Source organism: Apaloderma vittatum, unplaced genomic scaffold (genome assembly GCF_000703405.1).
Source record: "Apaloderma vittatum isolate BGI_N311 unplaced genomic scaffold, ASM70340v1 scaffold115, whole genome shotgun sequence".
NCBI classification, from domain to species: domain Eukaryota; kingdom Metazoa; phylum Chordata; class Aves; order Trogoniformes; family Trogonidae; genus Apaloderma; species Apaloderma vittatum.
Window position 1 is genome coordinate 88,635 of NW_009715269.1, and position 26,367 is coordinate 115,001.

At 39.9% G+C, this 26,367-nt stretch overlaps 1 protein-coding gene across 1 annotated transcript in view; it reads right to left on the reverse strand.

The window, feature by feature from the left end:
- Positions 1 to 7,810: 7,810 nt before the first annotated feature.
- The window catches only part of PTPRK (protein tyrosine phosphatase, receptor type, K), a gene marked incomplete at its 5' end in the record, with an annotated part of 38,205 nt that continues 19,648 nt past the window's right edge, over positions 7,811 to 26,367 (reverse strand). Inside the window, 11 exons of the mRNA XM_009869041.1 lie at positions 7,811 to 9,269; positions 12,275 to 12,410; positions 13,552 to 13,715; positions 15,629 to 15,754; positions 15,977 to 16,108; positions 19,397 to 19,570; positions 20,157 to 20,306; positions 21,097 to 21,232; positions 22,887 to 23,041; positions 23,788 to 23,904; positions 24,633 to 24,730. Coding sequence (XP_009867343.1) covers positions 9,216 to 9,269; positions 12,275 to 12,410; positions 13,552 to 13,715; positions 15,629 to 15,754; positions 15,977 to 16,108; positions 19,397 to 19,570; positions 20,157 to 20,306; positions 21,097 to 21,232; positions 22,887 to 23,041; positions 23,788 to 23,904; positions 24,633 to 24,730 — 1,442 coding nt within the window. The remainder of the gene's footprint in view (positions 9,270 to 12,274; positions 12,411 to 13,551; positions 13,716 to 15,628; positions 15,755 to 15,976; positions 16,109 to 19,396; positions 19,571 to 20,156; positions 20,307 to 21,096; positions 21,233 to 22,886; positions 23,042 to 23,787; positions 23,905 to 24,632; positions 24,731 to 26,367) is intronic.

Consider the following 26,367-nt stretch of genomic DNA (forward strand, 5'->3'; position numbering starts at 1 on the left):
CCTCCTCACCCCACCCCATAGTGTTATTGAAAGGTGGGTGTAGGAAAATTTATTTTTGCCACACTCCCTTTACTAGTTAATGTTCAAGTCTCATTTCAAAATCACTTCACTGCAACACATTTCAAGAACTGCTATGACAGAAAACCAATTACACCAGATAGGCCAGAGTATGCATGCCCAGATACTCCTGTTTCCCTTACTCTAAAGCCTAGGAGCTTCAATTGAGTTAACCAGCCCCTCCCATATATTGTTGAGTTAATCTTTTTCTTCAAATCAAACGCACCTAAACACATCACTAACGCTAACCAAACCCCTTCCTGTGCTGTTTCACATTGCTTTTAGAGCCCACAAACCTTCACAGCATTGGGAGGGAGAAGGGTTTTTCATCCCCTCCCCACCCCAAAGAAGCATGGGAAGAAAAGAGCAGTTGCAGTTTTTTCCCTTTGTAACTAAGCTATTGTCATCCTGCTTAACACACTCAGCAGGCTTCAAATGACCAACAGCCAGAAGCTTATTTTCAGAGATGCAGGCCGGTCCTGGCTCAGGTGAGATCAGAGGTGGGATGTTTTGGTCCAGCTGTTTTGTTTGAAACTACTCCTTGAAATATTTTCTGCTAGGAAGTTCAAATGCTTTATGGAGACAGTATGATGTCTCATTCCTGCCTGCTTAGCTTCAGTCTTTTCTAAATTGTAGAAGACAAAGAGAAGGAAAAAGAAAATCAGTGAACACAAGAATTAAACAAAAACAAACCAAAACAACAAATCTGAGCAACCTCAACTGTATTTTGGAAAGGGTAGTACACAATGGCCATTGTTTGGATCACACTCATGTACAAAGACCACTGGAAGAAGAGGAAAATTGTCATGTTTTATTCTCTTCTTTTCCCAGGGCCATCTGGACTGTAAACACAGATAATAATTTGCAGGAAGGAGAGGGAGAGGGCCCCACCTAAGTTTTGCAAATTTCCCCAAAGGCTAAATGGCATAGGAATCTGAAGCTATTTCATTTACCAAGTGGGCTTACTGTTTTCTGCTCAGTTTTCAAAATCTTCCTTTACAGTGTTTCCCCTGAGGCCGTAGTTAAGTAGCTGCCTCTCAGCTGTGCTCTCACAAAATGCATCCCCTCTCACTCATCCACTCTCTATTGTCGCTTTTCTCCATATACATTTTCTTCCTCTAAGAAAGGAAAACCAAAACCAAACTATAACTATGTTCAAAAACAAGCATTGGAAAGAAGCCTGCGAAGAAGCACTTGGCTCTTGACTAACAGTGGAGTAAGGGCTGAGATCACACCTGTGAAATTACACCCGAGATATAAATTACTGGCACATTTACTTTACTTCTCATTTGTTGCTTGTCATCAAAACTAAGATAAATACCATCTGAATGATCACGTTCAGCATTGCAGCAGTGTTGTTCTCATTTTCTTGATCAGCAATGACAAATATGGTATCACAAAAATTGCACCTTGTGGGCTTCAAGGCAGCTAACTGCCTGAATCCAAAATTCAAGTGGAGTTCATAGGTCATAAAATAAGGCCCGTGAACTGATCCTCTAGTCTCTTGCCTGTGCTAAGCCTGTTTTGGGGGGATTATTATTTTATAAATCTTTCATGATATCTAATCCAATCTCTCCTCTGTTGAAGGAGCTCACATAAACTGCCCATTTCTTTCCTTGATGCTGTCTGTTGCTCAGCATCTTTCATCCTCAAGTGGTCTAAACCATCTATTTAACCTTACTTGATCACAAGCACTTGATATTTGAAACTTTCTCACTGACCAGGACATTTGGGAATTTTATTTCCTTCCACATATTTCATAACTGCATGCTTTTTTATTGGGAAGTCCCATCTCATCCAGCATTTTTATGCTCCCCATCCTGCCTATTCTTGTATCCACAGCCAGAGCTTTCTACTTTGCTGTCCAAACAGCCAGTGGATAAGTTTCCTATCTTAATGCTGGTCCCAGTCAGTCCACTGACTATTTTATTCTCTTTCTCTTTTCTCTTGCATAGGTTTTCCCTATGCAAAACCAAAAAGCCTATTCCTTGGGCCTCTGTGCATTGCAGTTCCCCCCTGAATGCATCAGTCATACTTGTACTTGCTACCTTTAATTGACATACCAAAAGTTTACTTTTATTTAAGGACAGATTGCTGCAAGCTGTGAGTCTGACTATTTAAAGGATTATCATTTTAGAAAGTGTCCTGTTAAGCAAGGCTATTATTTGAAGCAAACAAGTGCCTGAAAAGAAGGCACACTGAGGTAGAGACAAAGCCTGCACTTTTTTTTTCTTAAAAAAAAGAAATTTTTAAAAGCCTTTGCCACAGACAAAACCACATAGCTATTTTCTCACAGTTGTAATTACAGCTCACTGTCACAGTAGCTGAACTTGCTCATCTTGCTGCAGAAGAAATATTAGAAGAACCTATGGTATGCCTAGTGCTTTTATGCTCCATTTTTATCCTCATCCCTGAAGATTTCTGACCTGTGAGAACTGCTGCTTAAATGCTGCTGTATTTCTTAATGCAAGGTAAGCTGGAAAACGCAATCATTTCAGAAGACGAAACTAAGCAGCAACCTAGTTACACAGTTTAAACTGCATCAGCTGAAGCTTCAATGGTATGATTTTGTGCAACAGAAAAGGTTGCAGCAGTGCCACAGCTTCCTTAGACTATGATTTCTACATCACTCAAAATTTAGACATACACCCTCTCAGCAGGTGGATTCAAGCATTTTCAGTAACAGAGGCAATTTTGTGTTGCTAATTTGTATCATCAGCAAGATTCCTAACAATTTCATCCTGAAACCATGGGAAAAGGCTACAGCACCAGGTTCCGTGCTGAAAATAACTTGGACTGTGGGTCCAATGGGCCAATTTATTGTGCCCATTCACGGGTACAGTAAGTAGATCAGAAAGACTAATAAAACATGACTAGTGAGACTTAATGGCCTTAAGCACAAATGAACTGAGATTTCACCTGCTGGGACTTAAGCACAACAAAAGCATTTCAAAACTTTCTGAAATTTATCATAGTCTGGCTTTATGGCTGCTACAAAATTCAACTCACTCTGGTTACCTCAAGAAACTCCAAAGATACTATAATATCTGGTTTCATGTTTACTATTGGCATACAAAAAGACAGGAACTTCCTTCAGAATTTCAGGCCTGGGCAAAATTCTGAGTTATTTCAGTTATTATTCTACAAAAGATTAGATACAGAAAAAAAGACAGAAGTTTTCCACCGTGAAATGGAAAGACCTCACACTGTTTTGCACCTGGCAGGAAAATACATGCATATTATCACAATCTGGAGGTACTGTATTTTGCCAGATACAATTTTTGTGCTCGTTACCAAAAAGCTCCAGGGTATTCCAAAGTTTGCAGAAAGATCATGTTTTGGTTTTATGTCCAGAAGCGAGGGTTTGTTGCTGTTTTTTTATAACATCAACATCATTTTTTTCTGCTTATTTAGTGGAGATCTGAAAAATCTCTGAACATATGGGGATTTCAAGTGGGGTTTTTTTTGATGTAATTTGTGAAGTCAGGACTATTTTCTGATCCAGATGGAAGCTAGAAGGGGTAACAAAAGACTACTGAAATCAAGCTTTTTTATCTCAACAAGGCACAAAAATATCTGTTCTTTGTTGGCCAAGACACAGTTAATAAACATTATTATTAGGCAAGCATCCTGTTGTGCTTGTCATCATACATGTCAATCTCTACATAAATTAGGACTCTAAACCCAGCAGCAGGGAAAGATTTACTTTCTGAGAAATGTAGGCCAAAATAACATTTATGCCTGTCAACCACCACCACAATCTCACATCATTCTTTTACTCAGGCTTAAAGAAAAAAGCATCCAGCAAGCTTAAAATAATTTAGAAACACTCCTATATTGTCAGCATCTCAAATTTTTCCTCAAACAGAGCCTGTAGTTAAAAAAATAATGACAAGGTTTCTACTGCATAAAATTGAAGGGAAATCTATCGGACTAAACTTCTGCATGTTCTGAAAGTCTCATCCCCAGTATATACCATCAGATCCTGGCAGATTATTCAACTGCAGAAGGTAAAGACTTAGTGAATATTCAGATACCCTTGACTCTTCTGGATCTGCAGAGGTTACAAGACCTTTGACTGTTTAACAAAGGAAGAGCACTAGCAATAAACGGCCACAAAGGTTCCTTTGTGAGATTAGGATCACTTACCTCAATTCAGACCTCTACATGACACAGGAAAGTACAGCAGAAAATGAGTTGCTTTTCTTTTCAGTACAGAGCAGGGTACTATAAAAGCAGCTTTTACATCTATTTCAAGATCTCGGGGTTTCTTCTGACACAGCAGCAGGATGAAGCTTTAAAGAGGCCCTTTATGCAGTCATTTGTCAGTCCAGGTGGCCTGGCTATGCAATGATTCTGCAACATTTTTTCTCAGGCTGCCCCTTCCTTGTCCTTTAACATTTCAATTCACTTTGGAGGCTCAGTGACACAGCACTTGCCTACTGTTCCTTCCCCCAGTTTCTTTTTTAGACCTTTGATTTTGGAAACTGTTAACCAATTTGAAAGAGCACACTCCTGCAGTAGCTTTTGCTTTTCTGTTTCTCTACGGCATATTGTGTTTCTTAATGTACTACCTTTGGTATGGCATGGACATACCATAAACTACATAATTCTATTGTCTGAGTGACTTCCTGAATGAAATAAATCCCAGTAACTGCTTGCATATCCTGATGATGCTAAGCTTCAAGTTTCAAACTCATGGCTGTGACTGTTTTCCAGGAAGGCAAACTCTGTCAAAGCTGAGGTTTCCTGACAGTAGCATTTCCCCGGGAAGCAGGAAATGTAAATTCTCAGATCTCGTCTACCAGCTGGGGTCTGGTCTCTCAGGATGTGGATGAAAGCTCAAAAATGTGGGTCTCTTCACATCTCCTTTTGCTGGATTTCAATCACTATGAACAGAGAAGGAAGACTCAGAGGGCTTAAAAAAAAAAAAAAAAGTAAAAGAGAAGCCCCTGTCCATACAGGGTGCTGAGGTTAAGTAGCTCTTGTTTTTCCAAACTTCATCCTCCACAACAGCTAGAATCATAGATTGCATTTGGTTGGGAGGATCCTCTAAAGGCCATCTAGTCCAATCCCCCTGCAGTGAGCAGGGACTTCTCTAACTAGATCAGGTTGCTCAGAGCCCCATCAAGCCTGACCTTGAATGTCTCCACGGATGGGGCCTCCACCACATCTCTGGGCAACCTGTTCCAGTGTTTAGCCACCCTCATTGTAAAAAACTTGCAAGGGTTCAAGGTGCTCAAGGCCTGTTATGGTCCTTCAGTGTTGGATCATAAGATCTAGTTATTTAGGCAAAATTCAGATAGTGTGAACACATCGCTCAGTTACTGTTCTATAGAAAATGCACCAAAGCCATCACAGCGACACTCACAACTCCTCTCACTAGCAACTATGGAGACTAGGACACTGGAGTCATTACTTATCAGTTTTAGAGCAAAGAATATCTTTTTGCACTGAGCAATCATGTTTTGGGGAACTTACATGCTCCTTTGGTTGCTTTCGTTACGTGACATTAAACCAGTTTCAACTTCATTTCAGATTTGAATCATCCTCTATGGACAAAGTCTTTCATGCCTCTTCTTTGTATTTTGATATCTATCTGCTCTCACTATATTTACTGCTTGTGTTGGTCCAGTCTTCATTTTATGTTGAGGAAAGCGGAGACTGTGTACCTTGCAGTCTGTAGCTACTAATTTATTTCAGCAAGGGTGGTAGGAGAAAGATTTTGAGACAGTCTTGAAACTTACGGACTGCTCTGGGGCAAGAGCTGCCGACACATTGCAATACTGGGTGGTGGTGGCTTTTCACTGCCTCAAGAAGTAAAATATTTCCCTCTCCAAGTGCCCAAGGTCGAGATTACTTCTCTCCCTCTACTGCACACTTCCTTTATGAGAAATATCTGTTCTCCCTCTGGGGCAGGTTTTCATAGTCCCCCCACTTCTCTTTCTGTCTCGCACAGGTGTAAGAAAAGGATACTGGAGCAGTGTCTATCCAGGGGTGCGCCGGTGCTCCCAGAAAACAAAGCTGGCAGTTGCTGCCACTGAGTGAGATAAGAAAAAGAGGTACCACAATGAAAACAAACTGCCTCTTCTTGACTTTATCCTAAAAAGTTGATTCTAATGTTGTCTTTTGCTTAAGAGACCCCCAAGATAAATATGTCAAGGGTCAGTGTCAGGAGGACAGAGCCAGGCTGTCTCCAGTGATGTCCGATTACAGTACAAGGAGCAAGGGATACAAGTTGGAGCATAGGAGGTTCCACAAAAACATTAGGAAAATTTTTTTTCCCTGTGAGGGTGACAGAGCACTGGCACAGGCTGCTGAGGGAGGTTGTGGAGTCTCCTTCTCTGGAGCCATTCAAAACCCGCCTGGACACGTTCCTGTGTGGCTGCCCTAGGGGATCCTGCTCCGGCCGGGGGGCTGGACTAGATGATCTTTCAAGGTCCCTTCCAACCCTTGACATTCTGTGATTCTGTGATTACTGAAGCGCGATTTCTGATCCATTTCTCACACACCACATTCCCTCTGCAGACCTTTCTCCAGCCTTGAAAGGAGGGAACTTCCCACAGGTTTTTCACTCGCGAGCTATTGCAAAAACTCATTAGGTCACCAGTCAGCTACAGACACAGTCATTACGTGATGCTCAGAGCACTTGAACAACACAGGCACAGTTCTCATTTGCAGAATAACCACTGGCAGCTGCAATACTTTCCATCTGAGGAAGATGCTCCCACAAAGGACTCCTGTGCAGGCTCAGTGTGCCGTGATGCCAAGACTCACACTGGCATTTCCACCAGTCATGCTAACGCACAGGGGAAACACGACACAAATCTCTCACTAAGGATTATGAAGTACTGATGGGGATGGATCCCACTGAACCCAGCACAGGAGCTCTCCCTGAAAACAACCATTCAGCCTAATGGTAATGCTAGATTTGTGATCAGGAATGATAAAAACTAAAACCTGAACATAAAAATCCTTCTGGTATGGAATGTGGCTTTTGCATTCCAAACCCCTAAGAGCTAATCATCTCATCTGCAAAAAGTTAATCTAGACTTCTACACTGATCTTGACACTCTTTATGGACAACAGAGGAAGGTTTTTCCAAAGTCCAATTCACTTAGTCCCAGACACAAGCCTAAGAGGCCGGATGTATCAGTCTGTGGAGATGATGTGTTGTCTCCCAGTTGGTGATCAGACAGATCTCTTTAGATGATAGACCCAGCATTCCGACTTCCAAAATTAGTTTCAGCCATGGTCTCACAGAGGAAGCTGTGAATGTTGCAATTACATTGCATGCAGTTTATAAACCTCTTTCCAATGTGGTAAAAGAAAAAAAATAAAAAGAGATATTTTTACTATTACGAATCCAGACCCAGTGAATGTTTTCAAACCTGATTTGTTTACCTTGGTAGGAACTAATAATGGGTGACAAAGGAAAAAGATGTTTTTTTCAGATCTGTACGAGGTGGAGCTATGTGATACAGATGGAAGCACTGAAAAAAATCAGAGACGTACAATTTGTTTAAATATTTCTCTGCCATTTATAGCATAAAGGAAGAAACTTAGGGCATAGAGATGACATGGAGTCTTCTCAAATACTCCCCAAAACAGGTGAAAAATGGTATAATTTTCTTCTGAGATTTTCCTTATCCAAATAGATCGGTCTTCTAGACAAGAATGACTCCTTAACAAGGACAGTAAGTGAGAGGGTATCAAAATAGGAAATACACTAAAATAATCTAAAATAATCTTTAAATAAAAGTTTAATTCACTCTTACTTTACAGACTATTTAAAAGCACCTTAGCATTTTACTGTCAGTTCTAAAAAAGACCAACAAGAGACTGGAATGATTTTAGCTGGCAAAATATAGGAAACCTCATGAACAAATGGATACAAGCTAAGTGAAAGCACAGTAATATTTTGTACACCGCAGCTATAATCAGAATCTGGCATTGGTTTATTCAAATTTTGCTTTCCTGGAAGCAAAGCTTACATGTTTGTAAACATCAAAATAAACATTGCTTAATTTTACAATGTGCTAAACAAATAATTTTTTTACCCTGAAGGACATATGCAGAGCCATCTATTTGTACGTCAGTTTTCCTGTTGACCTGTGTTTCAGTATTTTTTTAAACAATTGGTTCCCTTATAATTTTAATGGTGCTTAAAAATTTCTTCCCATATTGTGCAAGTCATAAGCAAGGCCATTTTGATGTGTGCCCTTCCTTATATAGGGTTTTTGATGGGTACTTAACTAATGCAACTGTGAAAAACTATACATTTTCAGGAAAATGTGATTTTGGTCCTGTAGTTAAAGACCTTCTATAACTGAGTTGTTTACATGGATTTGAATCACAAGCATGTACACAACAAAACCACTATACCAATATTTCTTGGTCTATGCATAAAAAGTATGTCTTCTACTTACACTAAAACATACAAAAAATAAACTACAAAAATTGTTTACACTTGATTTCAGCAAAAAAAGCTTTCTTCAAGAAAAATGATTCTTTTATCAGCCATCAAAAAAGGAATGAAAGTAAACAATAAATACATGTGCTTTCTCCATATAGACATATTTACACTTGAGTCTTTGGCTTATGTTTAAGTTTCTTTATAAAGATCTTTATGTGATCCAGCCATCATTGCACATTAAAACAAAATAAGCCAGGTTGTTTTTTTTACTATATATAATATATATATGCAACACTTGAAACGTATAAAGAATGAACCTTACTATCAATCTGCACTGTTATTGTACTTCAACAATGTATCAAAAGAAAAAAAAACAGAAAAAAATTAATACCATATAGGAAATATTGATACATGCAATAGATGGTCGCTCTACTGTAACTGAGAGACGGCTGCATATACAAACACTGAAAAGTCCTAATTTGCGCAAATCTCTTCTGACTCTGGTTTTCATTAAATAGTATTTATGTGGCACTAAATGTTGATACTGTATACAAGCATAGAAACAGATTGAGTTCTTTTATTAAGATACACAACTTCATAAGAAAAATACTTTGCATTTAAAATTTAAAATCCCTCCCACCCCCCTCTTCCCCTAAAATCTTTCTTCACAGGATCAAGAACTGTTGTCAAAACAGCTTATTGAGATTCATATATTTGGTGAACTTTGTCACATCCATTCCGACTAAGAGGATTCCAGGTACTCCAACGCAACATCATAGCAGAAGCGATATTGTTCCTTTAAGGGGAAAGAAGAAAAAAAAAAAAAGGCAAGAAGTCAAATTAAGATTCTAAAGTCTCAGCAGCAATATCTACAAACACGAATAGTCTTTGCTAACTACTATGCAATTCTAACTTCAGGCCTGAAATGCTTTGGCTTTCTTATTTTTTTCCGTTTTCCTTTTTTTCTACTACACAAGTATGTTACCAGCTCTGATTTAAAAACTCACCCAAACCAGTGAACTGGGAAAATCAAACAACAAACCTGACCATGAAATGCAATGATTTGCTTCTCTGAATTTTGTTCAGCTTCCGAGGTGGTTTATCGAGCTTGAAAAGCTCTCCTATCAGTCAGAGCATTCTTGCAGTGAGAGCACCTCGACTCTCACGTACTGTTTAAGTCAGCTGATACTGAGCAGTTAACCGGCAGCCGCTGCTTGGACAGCTAGGGGATAACAGCTTGGGAACACAGAGCTGCCACACAAAACTGCTCGGGGCCCACAGCCCATTCGCATCAATGTAACCTCCAAGCGATCAGATGCCCATTTAAAAGAGAAGCTAAAGCTGGAAATTTCATCGTGGTTAGTATTTCTCCTCAGCAAGGCTGCTGTTCAAAGCTGATAGAGGGGCAGAGGGAGAAAGAAGGCGAGAAGAGAGGGCAAGAAGAAGAAACAAACCAAACAAACCAGGGAAATTAATTCAGTCTCTATTGTCCTTGCGACCTAACAAAACAAATCTGCTTTTGTGATTTATTTTTTCTTTGTGAAGGAAGCCAGTGTGATCCATTAGCAGGAAGTGGTGGGGATATCTTAAAGGCTTTATTGCGCTGCTCATTTTTGTTATCTGATGAGGTTGTTGAATGTAGGGCACACGACAGTGTTATATATTGGTTTTCCTGGTTTGTTTTCTAACTAACGACTCAACAGCTGCCACTGTTGAAGAGTTCTGAATAAAAAACCCACACAACAGAAACACGTAACTACGGAAATTCAGTAACTACAGATTAAAGCTACAGTGGAATTCAAGACTATTTTGAAATGAAATGTAAGTTAACAGACCATTTATCAGAAACACACACAATCTACCTTGGCCTCAATTTACAGTGACACAAGTAATTTTCCATGTGATCTGACCTGTTTTCTTCACAGCAGTGAACTGAAACCCAGGCAGCAATTCAGTATGTTCTGTCTCAGACATCTATGGCACAGCAAACTGCAAAGTATTTGTGGCAAAACCAGCAACAGCCAGCCCAATGCCACTGCTGCTACAGGATGCTCTCTCTATTAACATTTTAACCACCTTCTTAATTTATGTGGTGGCAAGGGATGGAAGTGCTGCACCATAATTAAGCAAAACTAGCCACAGAAGCTACTCAATACTAAGCAAACTCTGACACCTGGGAAAAAAAAGGGCAATATGGGAAGAGGCAGCTACAGCCATTTTGCTCAGTGTGCAAGTTCACAAGATCAGAAGCAATTTTCACTACGCATAAACTGCAAAACGTTTTTAATTTCAGTTGGCATCCCTGATTTTTATGCTGTAGGCAGCCATCTGGCTGAGAAGTGACACTGCCTGCTAGCAGTGTAAGAGTCAAATGGCAGAAACTCCCAAACACTGTCCCAACTGCTTTTATGTTCACCTACAGGATGGAAAAATTCCACCTGGGAGAATTTTTATAAGGACTTTCCACAATGTTCACTTTTTTGTGACTGAAGTGATCACACAGATGGATATGCACTCATACTGTATGCATAGAAATGGAGTAGAAGTGTAAAGATTATTCTCAGTTCTGGCAATGCACATACCAGTACTTAGTCTTGTGGTTTTGTTAATTCAGGCTCATAATGTTTATATTATGGGCTCATAATGTTTATATAGGGGTTACCAAGCTAGTAAAGGATTTGAAGCATGTGTAGGATCTGGGGCTGTTCAGCCTGGAGAAGAGGAGACTGAGGGGAGACCTTATTGCTCTCTACAGTTACCTGAAAGGAGGTTGTAGGGAGGTGGGGGTTGATCAGTTGCCCCGTGTGGCAAGTGGTAAGACAAGGGGAAATGGCCTGAAGTTGTGCCAGAGGAGGTTCAGGTTGGATATGAGGAAGAATTTCTTTACTGAGAGGTTGTCAGGCATTGGAACAGGCTGCTCAGGGAGGTGGTTGAGTCACCATCCCTGGAGGTGTTTAAGAGAAGGGTAGATGTTGCCTTGAAGGACACGGTTTAGTGGTGTTCAAAGGGCTAGGAAAAGGTTGGACTCGATGATCTTGATGGTCTCTTCCAGACGAAAATGTTCTATGATTCTACTAGTTTATTGTTTATATTGTTTATTATTTAGGTTAACAGTTGGACTTGATGATCTAAAGGGTCTTCTCCAACCTAAATGATTCTGTGATTCTGAATCTTAATTTCCAACTTACTAGATCCCAGGTACTAGTTTTTAAAGTTCTGAAGTATCATTTTGACTACTACAAATCTGAGTAACAAACACAATCATTACTCAATACAGCTTCCAAAGCAGCAGTTGCTATTAAGCGAAATATTCACTTCTTCAGCTACTAATCTGGACTTTACAGCTTATTCCCACCAATGTCTTGCTCTGTAAAATTTCAAGATGGTTTGTGTGTGCACAACACCTGCAACTTCTCTTTAAACAGACCAGGTTATTTTGGGAGATGAAAGTGCATTCTGTTAGCTCAGAATGTTTTCTGTGAAAAGCACGGTACTGCTACAAGAAAAGCAGTGTAAATGCTTAGCCTGCATCTCATGACGTTGATTTGTGTGTACACTTAATAAATTTCCACCACAGGATGTAACGTTTCCCAACCTTACACTCATGTCAAGAATCAGACCAACTTCTGCTCAGTCTGTTCTACAAGGGGAGCCCAAGACCCCAAACCCACATCCCTTTCTTCTTGTGGCCCAACACAGGTTTGCTGTTTTGTGGGCACGGGACTGAAAATGCAGCTCACACAACAAGAGAGCCTCTTGCTCACCGGTTGTTTGCAGTAACCCTGATTGGCTGGTGCTTACCGGAGTTTCTACCATGTTGGGCTTACTGTTCCGCAAAGTCTTCACAGCGTGGAAAACGTCCACCACGTTCTGCCTTTTGACCATCTCAACCACAATGCCGATGGCACAGAACATCCCACTCCGGCCACCGCCATTTCTGTAGGCAAAGAAAAGAGCTGGCTAAGTGTCACCACTGCGTGAGAGAGCATCCAAAACACATTTCTGCTCTTCCACTCTTGGAGCATGAGTGATTCGTGAGTCCAACAGGGAGATCAGGATTTAGCCTTCTTCTTGCAAGCTTCTGTGGATTTGGTCTGAGACATTTGTCGGTTCTGACCTTCCTCTCAGTTACTTATTTTGAATTCTGCCCTTACAGCCCACCATGCTGCCCTGCTATTCTACAGCCTGATTTACATACGCATTAGAAATAAAAAAAGTTCAATGACAAGTACAAAATTAGAAATCAAAAACCAAGTCCAATAGCCAAGTACAGCATTTTCCACTTAGTTCTAGAAAGAGACTCACTTAAATTATCCTATGACATGAGGATTATCTACCCAGAGTAATGCCAAGGCATAACTGATTTGATATCTTGTTGACCTTTGGGGACATTTCAGAACAATTTTAATATTAATTTCCAAGAAATTAAGGTAGGTATTTCTTCTTAAGTTTAAATTAGCCAGAAGGTTCTGCAGATAATAAGGAGGGGTGGGCAGAAAGGGGCCACAAGTTAATTCTGAACACTGAAACAAGAAGCCTCTCTTTAAAAGGAGCAATGCATAATTAAATTTTTAAGTTTTAAGTTTTAAACTTTATGTTTAAATATGGTAGGAAAGAGATGCTGCCTTTTCAAACCCCTGAAACCAGCTCCTGTTTAAATATCAGGCTCATGTAACCCTCAAAATACAATAGGTCTTTTGGAGAAAATGCCAACACATGATACACAAGAGATAGACAAAAAATAACCATTTGCAACTGAGCATAAAAACTTCCTTACTGAAACCACACAGAAGAAATTGATCTGTACAGAAGTAGACAACACACATTATGTCCAAAACACACATTCCCATGATGCTTGACACAGACAAGTCTGAAAGTTGACCAAAAGCCAACCTACAGTACCAGTGGTACTTTTTTTTTTTTTAAGAGAAAAAAGGCCATGTGCAAAAGAATGTAGCTGGAAGAACATTGCTTGAACTTAAAACAAGAACTAATTTATAAGTTTATAATTTGAAATATATATATAAATTTATTTGCATTTCTAAGCATTGAAATTTGACTTTCTCTCAATTACTCACAGGCAATGGATGATGGTCCGACCCTCCCCTTCTTCACATTCCTCTTGCCATTTTTCAACCTGGAGAATTAACTTCAAGAAGGACCTCTTGGAAGCTGGTACATCTCTGTGAGAAGCCCATCCCAAATACTGGAACTGCTGCACCATCAGATAGCCCTCTTGTGGCTGAGGGAAACCAGAGAGCTTTGGGTCAATATGGCACCTTTACATCTTAGTTTAGAAAATCTAAACACAAAACTAACACAAAACCTCAGTATTTATACTATGGACAGATTTCATAGGTATATACATTGCGTGGCAGACTCTTCATTAATTCATTCACCTGAGCTCAAGGAAGATGTCGAAAAAGAAAAAATGGGAACTATACTGAAGACAACACCAAAATGTATCAACCCACAGCTTATCAGTCACTAATGAAATCTACCCTGACTTCATCTGAATGGACAAATTCTCTTGATTCCACGTCAATGGTTTTCACCCTTAACATTAATAATAAATTAAAAACATCACTGTTGAATACTTAGACTTACAGAAATGAAGACACCTACCTTCCCAGGTAGTGACCCCATTATAAAAAAGCAACACAAATATAACTATTTTCCTTGAAGTCTTTCCTTTTAATCAGACTATGCTAATGAAGAGAGCCTGGCTGCCAGTCTCTGAGCCCTCTGTGTGCTAGATGCTACACAGGGGGAGCTTTGAATAGACTTGGACTGTCACAAGAAAGGTCTTAATAATTGAAAGAATAAATAGTCTATTCAGTTTCTTGGAGCTGAAGAAGATGAAAAGGAGTAGGAATGTGGATTTCAGAAAAAGAAGAACATAGCAGAGAGATATTTAGAAGTGAAGGCGAAAAGGCATGTACAACAGAGGCAGAGGAGTAGAAAATCAAAACATTATATAAAAGAAATGGAAAAAGTGTAAATAAGTGAAGTGAAAACAGAGAGGAAGTCTTAAAATACAACAAAAAAAGCTCTATGGCGTAATATTTGCCAGTGTGCCTACACTTTAGCTTCCTGTAGTTTCCAAACAAGGTACGAAGATCTGAAAATGTTTTTCTTAGCTCTGAATATAAGCAAAACAGATGTTTGGTTAAAACGCTGGTAAACTGATCTCTGCTCTTCAAAAAATTAAAATGTGACCAAAATAAAACAACAAAAAAATCTTTGTATACACAGTAATCAGTTTTCCCCACAGCTATTTTTCAACATTAATGAAAATTAAATGTATACTCAAAGTAGCAATTAGTGGCATGTAAGTTCAGTACTGGATGAAAGATACAAAGTAGTACTGGTAAGTAAAACAGAGATTGCTGGTTAACTGTACATATAACGGTGGCACAACCATCTGTAAGTCTACGCGCAGGCAACACAAAGAAGGGATCCGTAGAGGTGAGCTAAAGGAGGAGATACCATGTGGCAAGCAGGGTTTGAGAAATGTTACGATAGCGCGAAACATGATGGGACAGCAAAAAGACAAGATGGTGCAAGGTGTGAAAGAGCCAAAAAGTGTCCAAGACTGACACTGCTACTGAAGTTGAGAAAAAGATGATAAATGTAAGTCAAGGCACAGTGGTGCAGAAGCCTTCAGAGGCAGAGGAGCTTTCAGAGCTTTTCACACCCGACTTTGCAGGGTGCCACAATCCTCCTTTTATGTTGTGGTTCTCACATCTTAGGCTGAGAAGGTGCTGGCTGCATAACCGGCCTCAATGCTCCTGCTTCTCATTCACCACAGAAAACATCTTATGGAAGCTTTGAATTAGATATCTGTCACTACACATTTATCACAGGGTTATTTCTTTCACTGTACACCAAAGAAACAGAATACTTCTCATACATCTTATACTCATCAGGGAGAACACCACAGAACAACAGTCATTCACCATACTGCTCTCTCTGCTTAGTGGGTAGCTATAGAAAAGTACTAGAAATTAGTATTAGATAGCAATGCATGACTGTTTTCTGGTTATAAGGTCTTAAGAACATGTATTTTAGTAGTCAAAATAAAAAACCACAAGAGCCTCAAGAGTGTTAAAAATGACATATTTTTCCATTACATATTGTTACAATAACACTTACTCTTGTTAGATTGCATATCCTGAAAATTCGGTTTATGACGTCGCAGTCCATTGAACATGACATGCACTCCACTTGGATGGGACCGTACCGCAGAATCCCTTCCTCAGGCCAGTACTGCGGGCAACCCTGCACCAGAGCAAAACAGGCACAATCCAATGTTAAGTTACAACTTGAGAATTGCCCTATTCCACTGCAGACATCTCACTTAACCTTTACCGAGCAACTAGCGTTAATTTCTGTAAAGCAGAGAACAATTTTAAATCACCGCACTTCTATGCCTTTTTATTGTGTAGTGGATCCACAGTGATGGATGTGACGGTATATGGAAAACTCGATCCTCAAACTAACCTGTGCCAAGTCGACTTCATTTAACATCACAAGAGAAGTACAGCCATAGTCATACACTAATCTCCAGAAATCTTTCACAGTGTTTGGTAACGGATGTTGCGTGACAATAAAAGCTGCTGGCTGCCTGTAGCTCTGTAAAGGCAAACAATTTTATTAGCACCAGTATAGGAAGTACTTGAAAACTTCCCTCAAACAACGCAACAGAAAAAAGCATATAAATAGAGCAGAGCTGTGACATCGACTACACCAGACTTCACCAAAGCTGACGTTAAAATACATTATTGTCTCCAGCAAGAACAAAGAGATCACTCTGCTCAGGTCTGTCTTTTGCTGTGTTACAGGCCAACCCCTGTTTCATTTCAGACACGCATACGGCACTGAAGACGTTCTTCAGGGCTCTACTGAGCTGAGGCTTGAGTGAGTCCATTCCAGGCACTGTGTCCAAGAGACCAAGCAGGAAACCTTCTTGCTGTGCTGCAGAGAGTGGTGCAACGGTCTCAGAAGGTTGCCCAATCCACAGCAGGTTACATGTGAGTTCTGTGACTGAACCAGGGACTAAGCTCAACTCAAATTCTGATTCAGTGTGGCAGCCACAGGACCACCCCTGGAACTGACCTTCAGGATTACTGGGGCTCATTTCCAGCAGAAAAGCAGAAGTTAAACAGCAGAAATATTCTTTCCTGTCACGAGAGCAGATTCCATTTTTTTAATTCTGCATTATATGCAACTGCAAATAGGGATTTCCAGTCTTGCATAGGTTAGCTGAGATGCATGTACTAGAAAAGGGGCTAATTCCCTGCAGCATGTATTACCAGCAGCAAGCAGAAGAGGATAGATAAGAAGTTTTTTGCAGACAATTTGAAACTATGCACAGAAGAGTTCTGAAGTGAAGGAATACAGATATGAACTGGCAAGGAAGCACAGGCCAATCTGAGAAACAGAGTAAGATGGTGAATATTCTGGTAGGTGGATGGGAAGTTAAGTCACCAGTTCGAAGATGAAGTGCTGGGACAGCTGTATGCAATGAAGGGATCCTCATGTTTAGCACCAATGCTGGTACCAAAACCAATTTGGCTTGTTTTTTACTGAAAAAGTAGAGTAAATTAACCTAGGAGGAAGACCTGGTAGGGTAGCTAAACCACTTCTGACAGGGAAGGTTGCTTGTTTGAAGGCTTATATGAGAGATCTTCATGTGCAATATATTGACATACCCTTGAAGAGCATGTGAGGCCCAGAAGGAAAAATACCATTCTCCTCAGCCTGCCACTTGCTGTAAATTCTGAAGATAACAAATTACTGTCTTTAGCACCAGTACTCATTTGATAACAGAATAAGGAGGCTGATAACCTTTTTTTATCTACACTTGCTATCTTCTTCTAAAGGAAGAAGGATATTGGGGTAGTAGTGGCTTGTGTCCTACATCCTAGATCTGCCGAGGAAGCAAAGAGGAACAATCACTATCAATCATTCCCTTGCATTTTTAAGAAATAAAAAATGTACTAGCTAATGTCTTCCTAGTCCTCTTCCCCATCATTTCTGGTCTTTCTCAAGATGAGAGAACATACTGAGTCTGAGACGATCAGGTTTTCACTGCCCAGCAGTGGGGCTCCCCTCGCTGACTAATTCAGTCTTAAAAAAAACAACGAAGGGAAAGAAAATGCTTTAATTACCCAAAGTTTTATTCCTGTACTTATAGCCTTTTTATATGCCTTTATTGTAATATATTACAGTTTTTCATCTGCTTTCTTCCTTTTATTACTATTATTTCTGTCTTTCCTTACTAGCCTCTGATTGCTTATACATTCATAGGTTGCTTGGTTCCTGTCCCTGCCTGCTGCACACTTACACACTCAGGAGTCCTGTCCCCAGCTGTTCAGCCTGTGTCGTCCTCCTTTCTCTATGCAGCTGTGTTGGTAGGTCCATGGTACATAAATTTTATCCAGGTGCTTAATGTGATTTTAACTGCAATTCTAAACAATTTTAGTTGCTACCAAAATTCTGCTTGCTGCTTTAATTCATCCATTCAGCCCCTAATAGATTGGTCTCACACATGCTGCTCTATTTTTCTGGCACAATAGCTAATTGCAAGATTACTGAATTTTGCTAGCAGTTCAAATGTTGCTATACTAGCTGACAGAACTCCAGGACAAATATGCCATTCAGTTCTGATGATTTCTGTTATTTGCCTTTTTATTTCAGCATCTCTTTTAGATACTAAGGCTTTTTTTTTTATTTTTAGGTTGGAAAAGACCTCTAAGATCATCAAGTCCAGCCATCAATCCAACACCACCATGACCATTAAACCATGTCCCAAAGTGCCATATCTACACGTATGTTGAACATCTACAGGGATGGTGATCCCACAGCTTCCCTGGGCAGCCTGTACCAATGTCTCACCACTCTTTCGGTAAAGAAATTTTTCCTAGAATCTAACCTAAACCTCCCTGGCACAACTTGAGCACATTTTCGCTCATCCTATTGCTTGTTACTTGGGAGAAGAGACTGACACCTACCCTACTACAATCTCACTTCAGGGAGTTGTAGAGAGCAATAAGGTCTCCCCTCAACCTCCTCTTCGCCAGGCTAAACAATCCCAGTTCCCTCAGCTGCTCCTCATAACATCTGTTCTTGAGACCCCTCACCAGCGTCATTGCTTTTCTCTGGAAGGGCACCTTGATGTCTTTCTTATACTGTGACATCCAAAACACAGAACTCAATTACGCATCTGGAAATTAGGCCACTTATTTAAGCATTTACTTTGGAAGTGGCTTTAGGGGCCTAACTTTGGAAATGGTAATGGTAGGCACAGGTGGGTATCTGACAATACATGTGATAAACTGCCTTATCAGTGAGACACCTATAAGCAGGTTCACCTCCATTTTTCACATTAATTCACCTTTCCCCCGACAATATTTCTGTTTTTCAAGCTGGAACTTTAAAGAGCTGCAACTCAAAATATGAAGGACAAAACCCCCAACTCTATCCCCAAACATGTCAAAGAAACAGTTTTTTTCTTCTTCCTCTGTCTAATCAGCCTCAATATATAGAGACATTTTTATAAAATAGTGATAGTAAACTCATGCTCGGGTAGGTAGTATTTACTTCCCCAAAACCAGCAGATTTTTGAGATCCTGCTGAGATTTGGAGGGCTGGAGACTAGAGCATTATACAATGCTGTTGAAAAGAGGAGACTTCCAGTGGGTCCCACAGGGGTGCGAAACACTGAAGATAACAAACCTTCGGAACAAGCAACCCAAGCTGGTGGGGTTTCTTACCCATTCCCCCCATCCTGCTTCACTAGGACTGTTTTACCGGGCACTACAGTAGAAAAGTCATTCTTTCTTAAGCCAGCAAGTGCTCGCTCTCACATTACACAGCTTTTCATGGCACACTACACAGACAAAGAAGACAGTCTCTTACGTCCATAAGAGCAGCATTGATGTAGTTGCTGCTCTCCCCATCAATAGTAATTAAGAAAGGCAGACATCTGTCAGGTGGCAGCATATCCATGAAGCGGTTCTTGTCATGGTTCCTTGGCAAGCAGGCTATGCTGCAGTCCTCCGCTTGCAGGCGAGGGGTCACAGAATTCAGGGTCTAAGGGAGAGGGAACATTTGTTTTAGTACGCTGAACTAACAGGCAATGGACTCAAGATTCCTCGAGTTTTAATTTAAAATATTGCAATATGGGAAAACGTGAGGCATTAGCAAGAAGGCACTGGCAAGAAGACATTAGCAAATAACTGCTCCTTGCTGTTTGATGGACATGCTGGGGATTCCCAAGGTGGGTTAAGCTGCAGGTGTAAAAGGCGCTCCATGTACGCTGAACAGATTCTGTGTGACACTGTCCCCTTCAAAAAGAATAAAACAAAGCGAATCCTTTGGAACCCTAAAGCGCTATGCCTTAGCTGTTCAAATGCAAGGCAAAACTCTCTATGGTTCCTAGTCAGGGCTCTTTATTTCAGACAGATGTTTACTGAAATTTTATTCAAAGGTGGATATTCCATATTTAAATCAACTTTGCACAGCACATATACATGGGGGCTTTATTGTGTAGACTGAAAGTAAGGGATCAAATGCTGTAAACATGATATGAAAACCATTTCCCTTTAAAATAAATTAAATGTATCTAGAGGCAAAAAAATTTGTTGTCACATGAAGAGCTAATAGAAACTGCGAATACCTGAAACTCATCTTTGAGATGCGAAGAGTTTGTCTGAGAGTCTATTCTAATCATATCAAAATAAGCAGCTTTGAATTCACAGACAGGAATGGCAGTTTCTCCACACAGGCAGGCTTCTAGAATGGCATCATGAATAAAGATGTACTGCTCCTACCAAATTAGGCAAAGAAACAAAAATTACAGCCATTTAAAAACAACAGATCTCCTGCATACTGTGAAACTCATTCACAGTAGTGTCCATCAATCCATTAAAAAGCGCTTTAGTGCAAACACAATCTTGTCCTAACTGGGATGCAGTCGACAAGGATGTTTCTTCAGAACCAATTTCAAACCAGTAAAACTTAACAGAACAGGCAGAGCAATTTATTTAAGAGGAGGTTTTCAGATTTATCGTGGTGTTTGTGGGTTTTTGCATATATGCCAGGGACTTGCTGGCTTTATTAATTTTATTTTTTTAAAATAGCTTTCAGTCTTTTAGTACTAGTAGAAAGTGTAAATTGCTTCAAGCACTACTAATGTGATTAGCAATTATTTGGCACGCTTGTTACGCATGTACAAGCTACTACACCAATTGCATGATAGTCGGATGCTGGCCAATAATAAATTCAACCGTATTCCAACAGAAACAGCATTTCTCCCCATTTTGTTTTCTTTTTTGGATTTGCCTTGAGATATCCTGCGTTCCAGACAACTACATTGTTATTTCAGTCAGGCCTCCTGTCAATTTTTTACACAGCGCCTATTACATTTACTCTCCCCAAGAGTAATAGATGTAAATCGTGTCTATACAGCAAGGTGCAAGCACCATGCCAGCATCACCCAGCTATTGTGGATATTGATGAGGTTATTAATAGCACAAACTTTAACACGTGCCTGTAACAAGAGCATGTGTCCAGTAATGCTTCAAAGCATCAGCTGTTTTGAAGGTGAATTGCCATACCTCTGTCTGTACCATGTTGATGCGACGGGACCGTAAGGCTTTGACACAGTTGTAGATATCCACAACACCTTCTCTTTCTGCCATATCTAACATGATATCGATCACAATGTAACAACCTGTCCGTCCAGCACCAGCACTAAAAAGAATCAGTAAATACTGTTAGGAATAGCCCACTGAAAAGTCACAAACTTTATAAACCCATTACTGAGAGCGTTTTTATAGTCATTCAGTTCTTTCATCACAATTACTGTTCGATTTTTCTTCTCTGCTCTTCATAAAGTCCTGTAAATCTTTTTGATGAGCCCAAACCAATCTTTTTGCATCAGATTTGACATGCTAAGTAAGAGAACAAAAAAAAATAAGTTTCTTCCTTCTATCACCTGGATGAATACTTAAAGTAAAAAAAGAAAAGTTAGTTAAAGTGAAATCTGGAGGATGATTAAGCTCATGCACTTCAAAATATGTCAGATACTGTTTTTATTTAAGAAGACTAAGGATGACTTTCAAGTTATACATTACAATAAGAAATTCAAGTGTATGTTTTACCAGCCAAGCTCTACGCTGGTTCAGGCAGCACATTCAGCAGTATCCAGAAGAATCTCTCTTGATTTATTTTGGTTTTATATAAAGCTACAGACAGCTTTTTGCACAGTGATTCTGCCCCTCTGCTCTGGTTGGACCTCACTTGGAGTAATGTGTCCAGCTCTGGAGTCCCCAACACAAGAGGGATGTGGACTTGTTGGAGCAGGTCCAGAGGAGGGCCACAAAAATGATCAGAGGGCTGGAACATCTCTCCTGTGAGGACAGGCTGAGAGAGTTGGGGCTGTTCAGCCTGGAGAAGAGAAGGCTCTGGGGAGACCTTATAGAAGCCTTCCAGTACCTGAAGGGGGCCTGCAGGAAATTTGCAGAGGGACTGCTTACCAGGACGTGTAGCAATAGGATGAGGGGCAATGGTTTTAAACTAGAGCAGAGCAGGTTTAGATTAGACATCAGGAAGACGTTCTTTTCTATGAGGGTGGTGAAGCTCTGGCACCGGTGTTCCAGAGAGCTGGTAGCGGCTCCATCCCTGGAGGCATTCAAGATCAGGCTAGATGCAGCTCTGAGCAACCTGATCTAGTTAAAGATGTCCCTGCTCACTGCAGAAGGTTTGGACTAGATGACCTTTAAAGGTCCCTTCCAACCCAATGCATTCTATGATTCTATAATTCTTAAAATCTGTAAAGGCTGAGTAACTTTAGTTGCAGGATGTAATTAAACATTTGATGGTGCTCAAAGAAAACTCTGTTTGTGAAAGGATGTGTCCCTACAGCACAAGCCTTGCAAAACTTGCACAGGAAAAGCAACATTCTGTATTTGTTGCCATTAACCTCATTCCATCTTCCTTCATTTACTTGTTTACTTTGATTTAAATTAATAATCTGTTCAGACATTATATTCAACACCAAGCTATCGAAACAGCTGTATCTACATTTATTCTCAAATACTATCACAAAATTGTTGTAGGCTATGTAAAATGATAGCCTAAAGTATCATATGATTTAGCTGGTGCAGCTTATGCAGGGAAAAGAAAATTTCTGGATATTCTATTTAGGAAAAACATTCTAGAATCTGGTTATTTCCAAACATTGCTGTAGACTGCCAAATCCTACTGTGGTGTGTATTAGGCAATTCAACAAGGCAACAACAAAAACAAAACACTTCAAAATGATGGATGCTTCACAAGAGACTGCTGCAAATAATCACATACACAGTTTGTGGAAAAAAAATCAGTCTACCTCTTCTGTACACACCTGCAATGGACAACAATAGGCCCCGCACTAGGAGGGTTCGATAATTTGACTCTCCGTATGAAGGAAAGTAGGCCTGTGGCATTGTAAGGAACTCCATGATCTGGCCAGCCAGTGAAATGAAACTGTTTAACTTCACGGATTTCATTATAGCCCCTCTATAAAAGGAAAAAAAAAGAAGTTATGAAATTCAAAGTATTTCAGAGACTAGATACTCTCTGACTCAAATAATGATAACACACACTGATAGTAACTACATGCTGTTTTCATCGTTTCACCAATTCTCCAATTATTTGAAGCAAAGAACATATGAAGCTTGAAGATGTCATTTTTTCCCACTTTGAAGTTTGTAGTTTTTATTTTTGCCTCAGAGTATGCTAATTTTGCCTCATTAGATTTTTTTAAATAGACTTAGACTGAATTCACATTGATTTTTTTAAGTTTTGCTAATTAAGACAACGGTCTGCTACATTTCCAGGCATGATTTAGTGGAAGATCAAAACTGCATCACATATATTGCCTTCACAGAATTATTTCTTTGATTAAGTGAGGTTGACTCAGCAGCACTCAGGGCAGAATGAAAGGAGATGAATGACAGTCGTGACTCCTAAGCCAGTACTTGAGCTCAGCTCAGAAGTGGGGCTACAGAGTAAAGGTGACTGTCACAGAGGGGAGAGAATCAATCAACATTTCTGGGCAAATTCAAAATCCCACAGTGAGATGTGTGTTTGGGTAGCGGTGATGCAACATGTTTTTCCCATGGTGAGGTCAGGCTCCCTACACTGTGGACCTACAAAACAGAGGGAACTGGTATTGTACAGGAATACATGCAAGCACAGCCTCCATACTCCTTGCTGCCAGGGAAACAACAGCATCTTGCTGAGCTCTTGCAAAATGTGCTCACCCTTCCCAGAGTGAAGGTCCTGACGACATACTCCGCAAGGGGCTCCACCTCTACACAAGTCACTTTGAAGTCCCCATAAACTTCTGTGTCGTCAGGCCAGTACTTGTAACACTTGACCTAAATACAAAATGGGTACACATTTACACCAAGTGAACGTAAGGGTACATTACTGCATGTACTGCATTACACCACATTTATTTCCAAGATGACCATGCACTTACACGGCTTGTCAGGGCCAATAGCTGTTCTGTCTAGTTAAGCACTGTCTAGTTGAGCTACAAGGAGTTTCCACTGTTTTACACAGCTGTATTTAGATGGCAAATTCACTTCTAAATGAGCATTTATATTTCTTTTTAGTGCTGAGCTATGGAATACATTTACACTTATGTTGGACTGGGATGCATTTCATATCAGTAATCAAACTGTTGCGAGTAATCCCAGATACTTTATATTACTCCCTGGGGGATGTGTTACTTCTAAACTGTAAATAATCTGCTGACTTCTAGCCACTGATATAGAAGCACATTTGCCACTAGTTCACTTACTCTGCTCATTTGAGTGACAATATACAAATCTATTTTGCTGAAATATGAATTTTGGATTCAGACAATTTTTCACTATTTATGAAAGCAACACAGTATCAGTCTTCCTTTGGTTATTACACAATGCTTTGGTTTTACACAATCCTGTAACTGCAACAATGTCTGGACTCTTCCCTTTCCTCTCCTCTCATGATGCAGGGTTGTCCTTCACAGGACTCTTCTACATTCTGCTGATAGCGTGTCCTGTCAGCAGGTTTTTCTTTAGGCTTGCAGCATTAAAAGAAAAACAAACAAAAAACTTACTCTTCCAACTTCCACTAAATTTGTCACCATCACAACACAAGCTGATTGCTCCTGCCATATCATTCTCCAAAAGTCATACACAGTCTCGTGAACTGGACCTGTAAGGAAAAAAATCCAGGTAATATTCTGCAAAAAAAAAATAATCAAAGCGAATGCTAAAAATAAAATCCGGTGCTTTTCAGACCCAATACACAGGAACACTCTTGCTCTAAGATGAAAGCTTTGTGAAACCACATCATCATACCACCATGCCAGTTTCCAGACTGCATTGTTATTTCTAATCAAAGCTGAATCTTCTCAGTTTAACTGAATTACTACTTGAAAGAAATTAATAGCAGGTGTTTCATGTAGCAAAACACCAGGAGTTGCTTGAGAACTACAAGGACACAGTGATGTGTGACTCCATCTACAGTTACACTTCTAGGTTTGTTTTACATTTGTTAAATATAATGTGTAGAGTGTGAGTTTCTTCAGATGTTCACCAAGGAGATGCCCACGCCGGAGTGAAGTATCAGTCAGGAGGGCTGGTGGTGCAGACCCCGAGCGCTTACCATCTAGCTCTCGGCAAAGGGTGCAAGCACGAGTAGGTGCTGAGCCATAAACTTCCCACTGAAGGGTAGTTAAACTAACTTAACTACTTTTCTGTGAAGGAAATGAGGAACGTTTGGTTAAGCTTTGCCTTCTGCTCTGCTGCAGAGTCAAGACATGTTCAGTTGAGAGACAGAGGCTTTTACCCTGTTACAGTCATCTTGGAACAGCTCCCTGACCACAGTGCAGCACAAATATTACTGTAAATAACACACATCTGAAGACTCGGGCATAGTCCTTCGTATGCTAGATTGAATGCTGCATACAAAAGCCACAATAGATGTGTGTTCTTTTACACACTGTTATGTGCCATGATTTACATAGTAAAACACAAATAAAATACAAATGTATACTTAACTGCCATAGAGAGATCTGTTTAGACAGCACTTACACAAGAGTTAAAAAGGTGGGCAGAAATTGGAGCCTCCTGCTTTAAGACAAACCTTTAGGTTGTCTTCCTATGTGCAGCTACGATCAACTGAGGGCACAAATTACAGGATATTTCCAGCCAGCTGTCTGATTATACTCACAGATCAAATGATGACACATCTAAATCTAATTATTTTTACTTTAATTCATAACCTCTGATATTTCAGTGTAATGTTAGACTAATCTACTTGGTTTTCTTCATTGAGAGGAGTTTTATCAGAAATACAAAAATGAATGATTTCCATAGAAATTCAAATTTTTCCTCTAATCTCCCTTTTTATTAGCAGGTTGTTATATGATAAAGATTTGTCTCACTTCTTCCTACAAAGAGGCTTTGTCCTTTGCTGGCCTTACTTTACCCAGATTTTCTGAAATAACATTTAATTTATCAGTACTATCTTCACCATCTGCATCCTAGACTAAATCCCAGACAGTAAGATAATACATTAGAAATGTGTTATTCTACAGTTCTAGTAAAATAATACATGAGGAAATAAAAATGCCTCAAGGCAGGTTAAAACCGTTCTCTTCTGTGTCCACATGCCTCTTTTCTCTATTCATCTTCATAACTGGAAACCGTGGTAGTAGCTTCTGACTTTATCAGTTGAATTTATCACTGAAAGAGTTGTTCAGTAGCTAATTAACATGAAAACTTAGCACCATTTTTGCATTTATTCACATTCCACCTGAACATGCCATGTTAATTTACCTTAACACG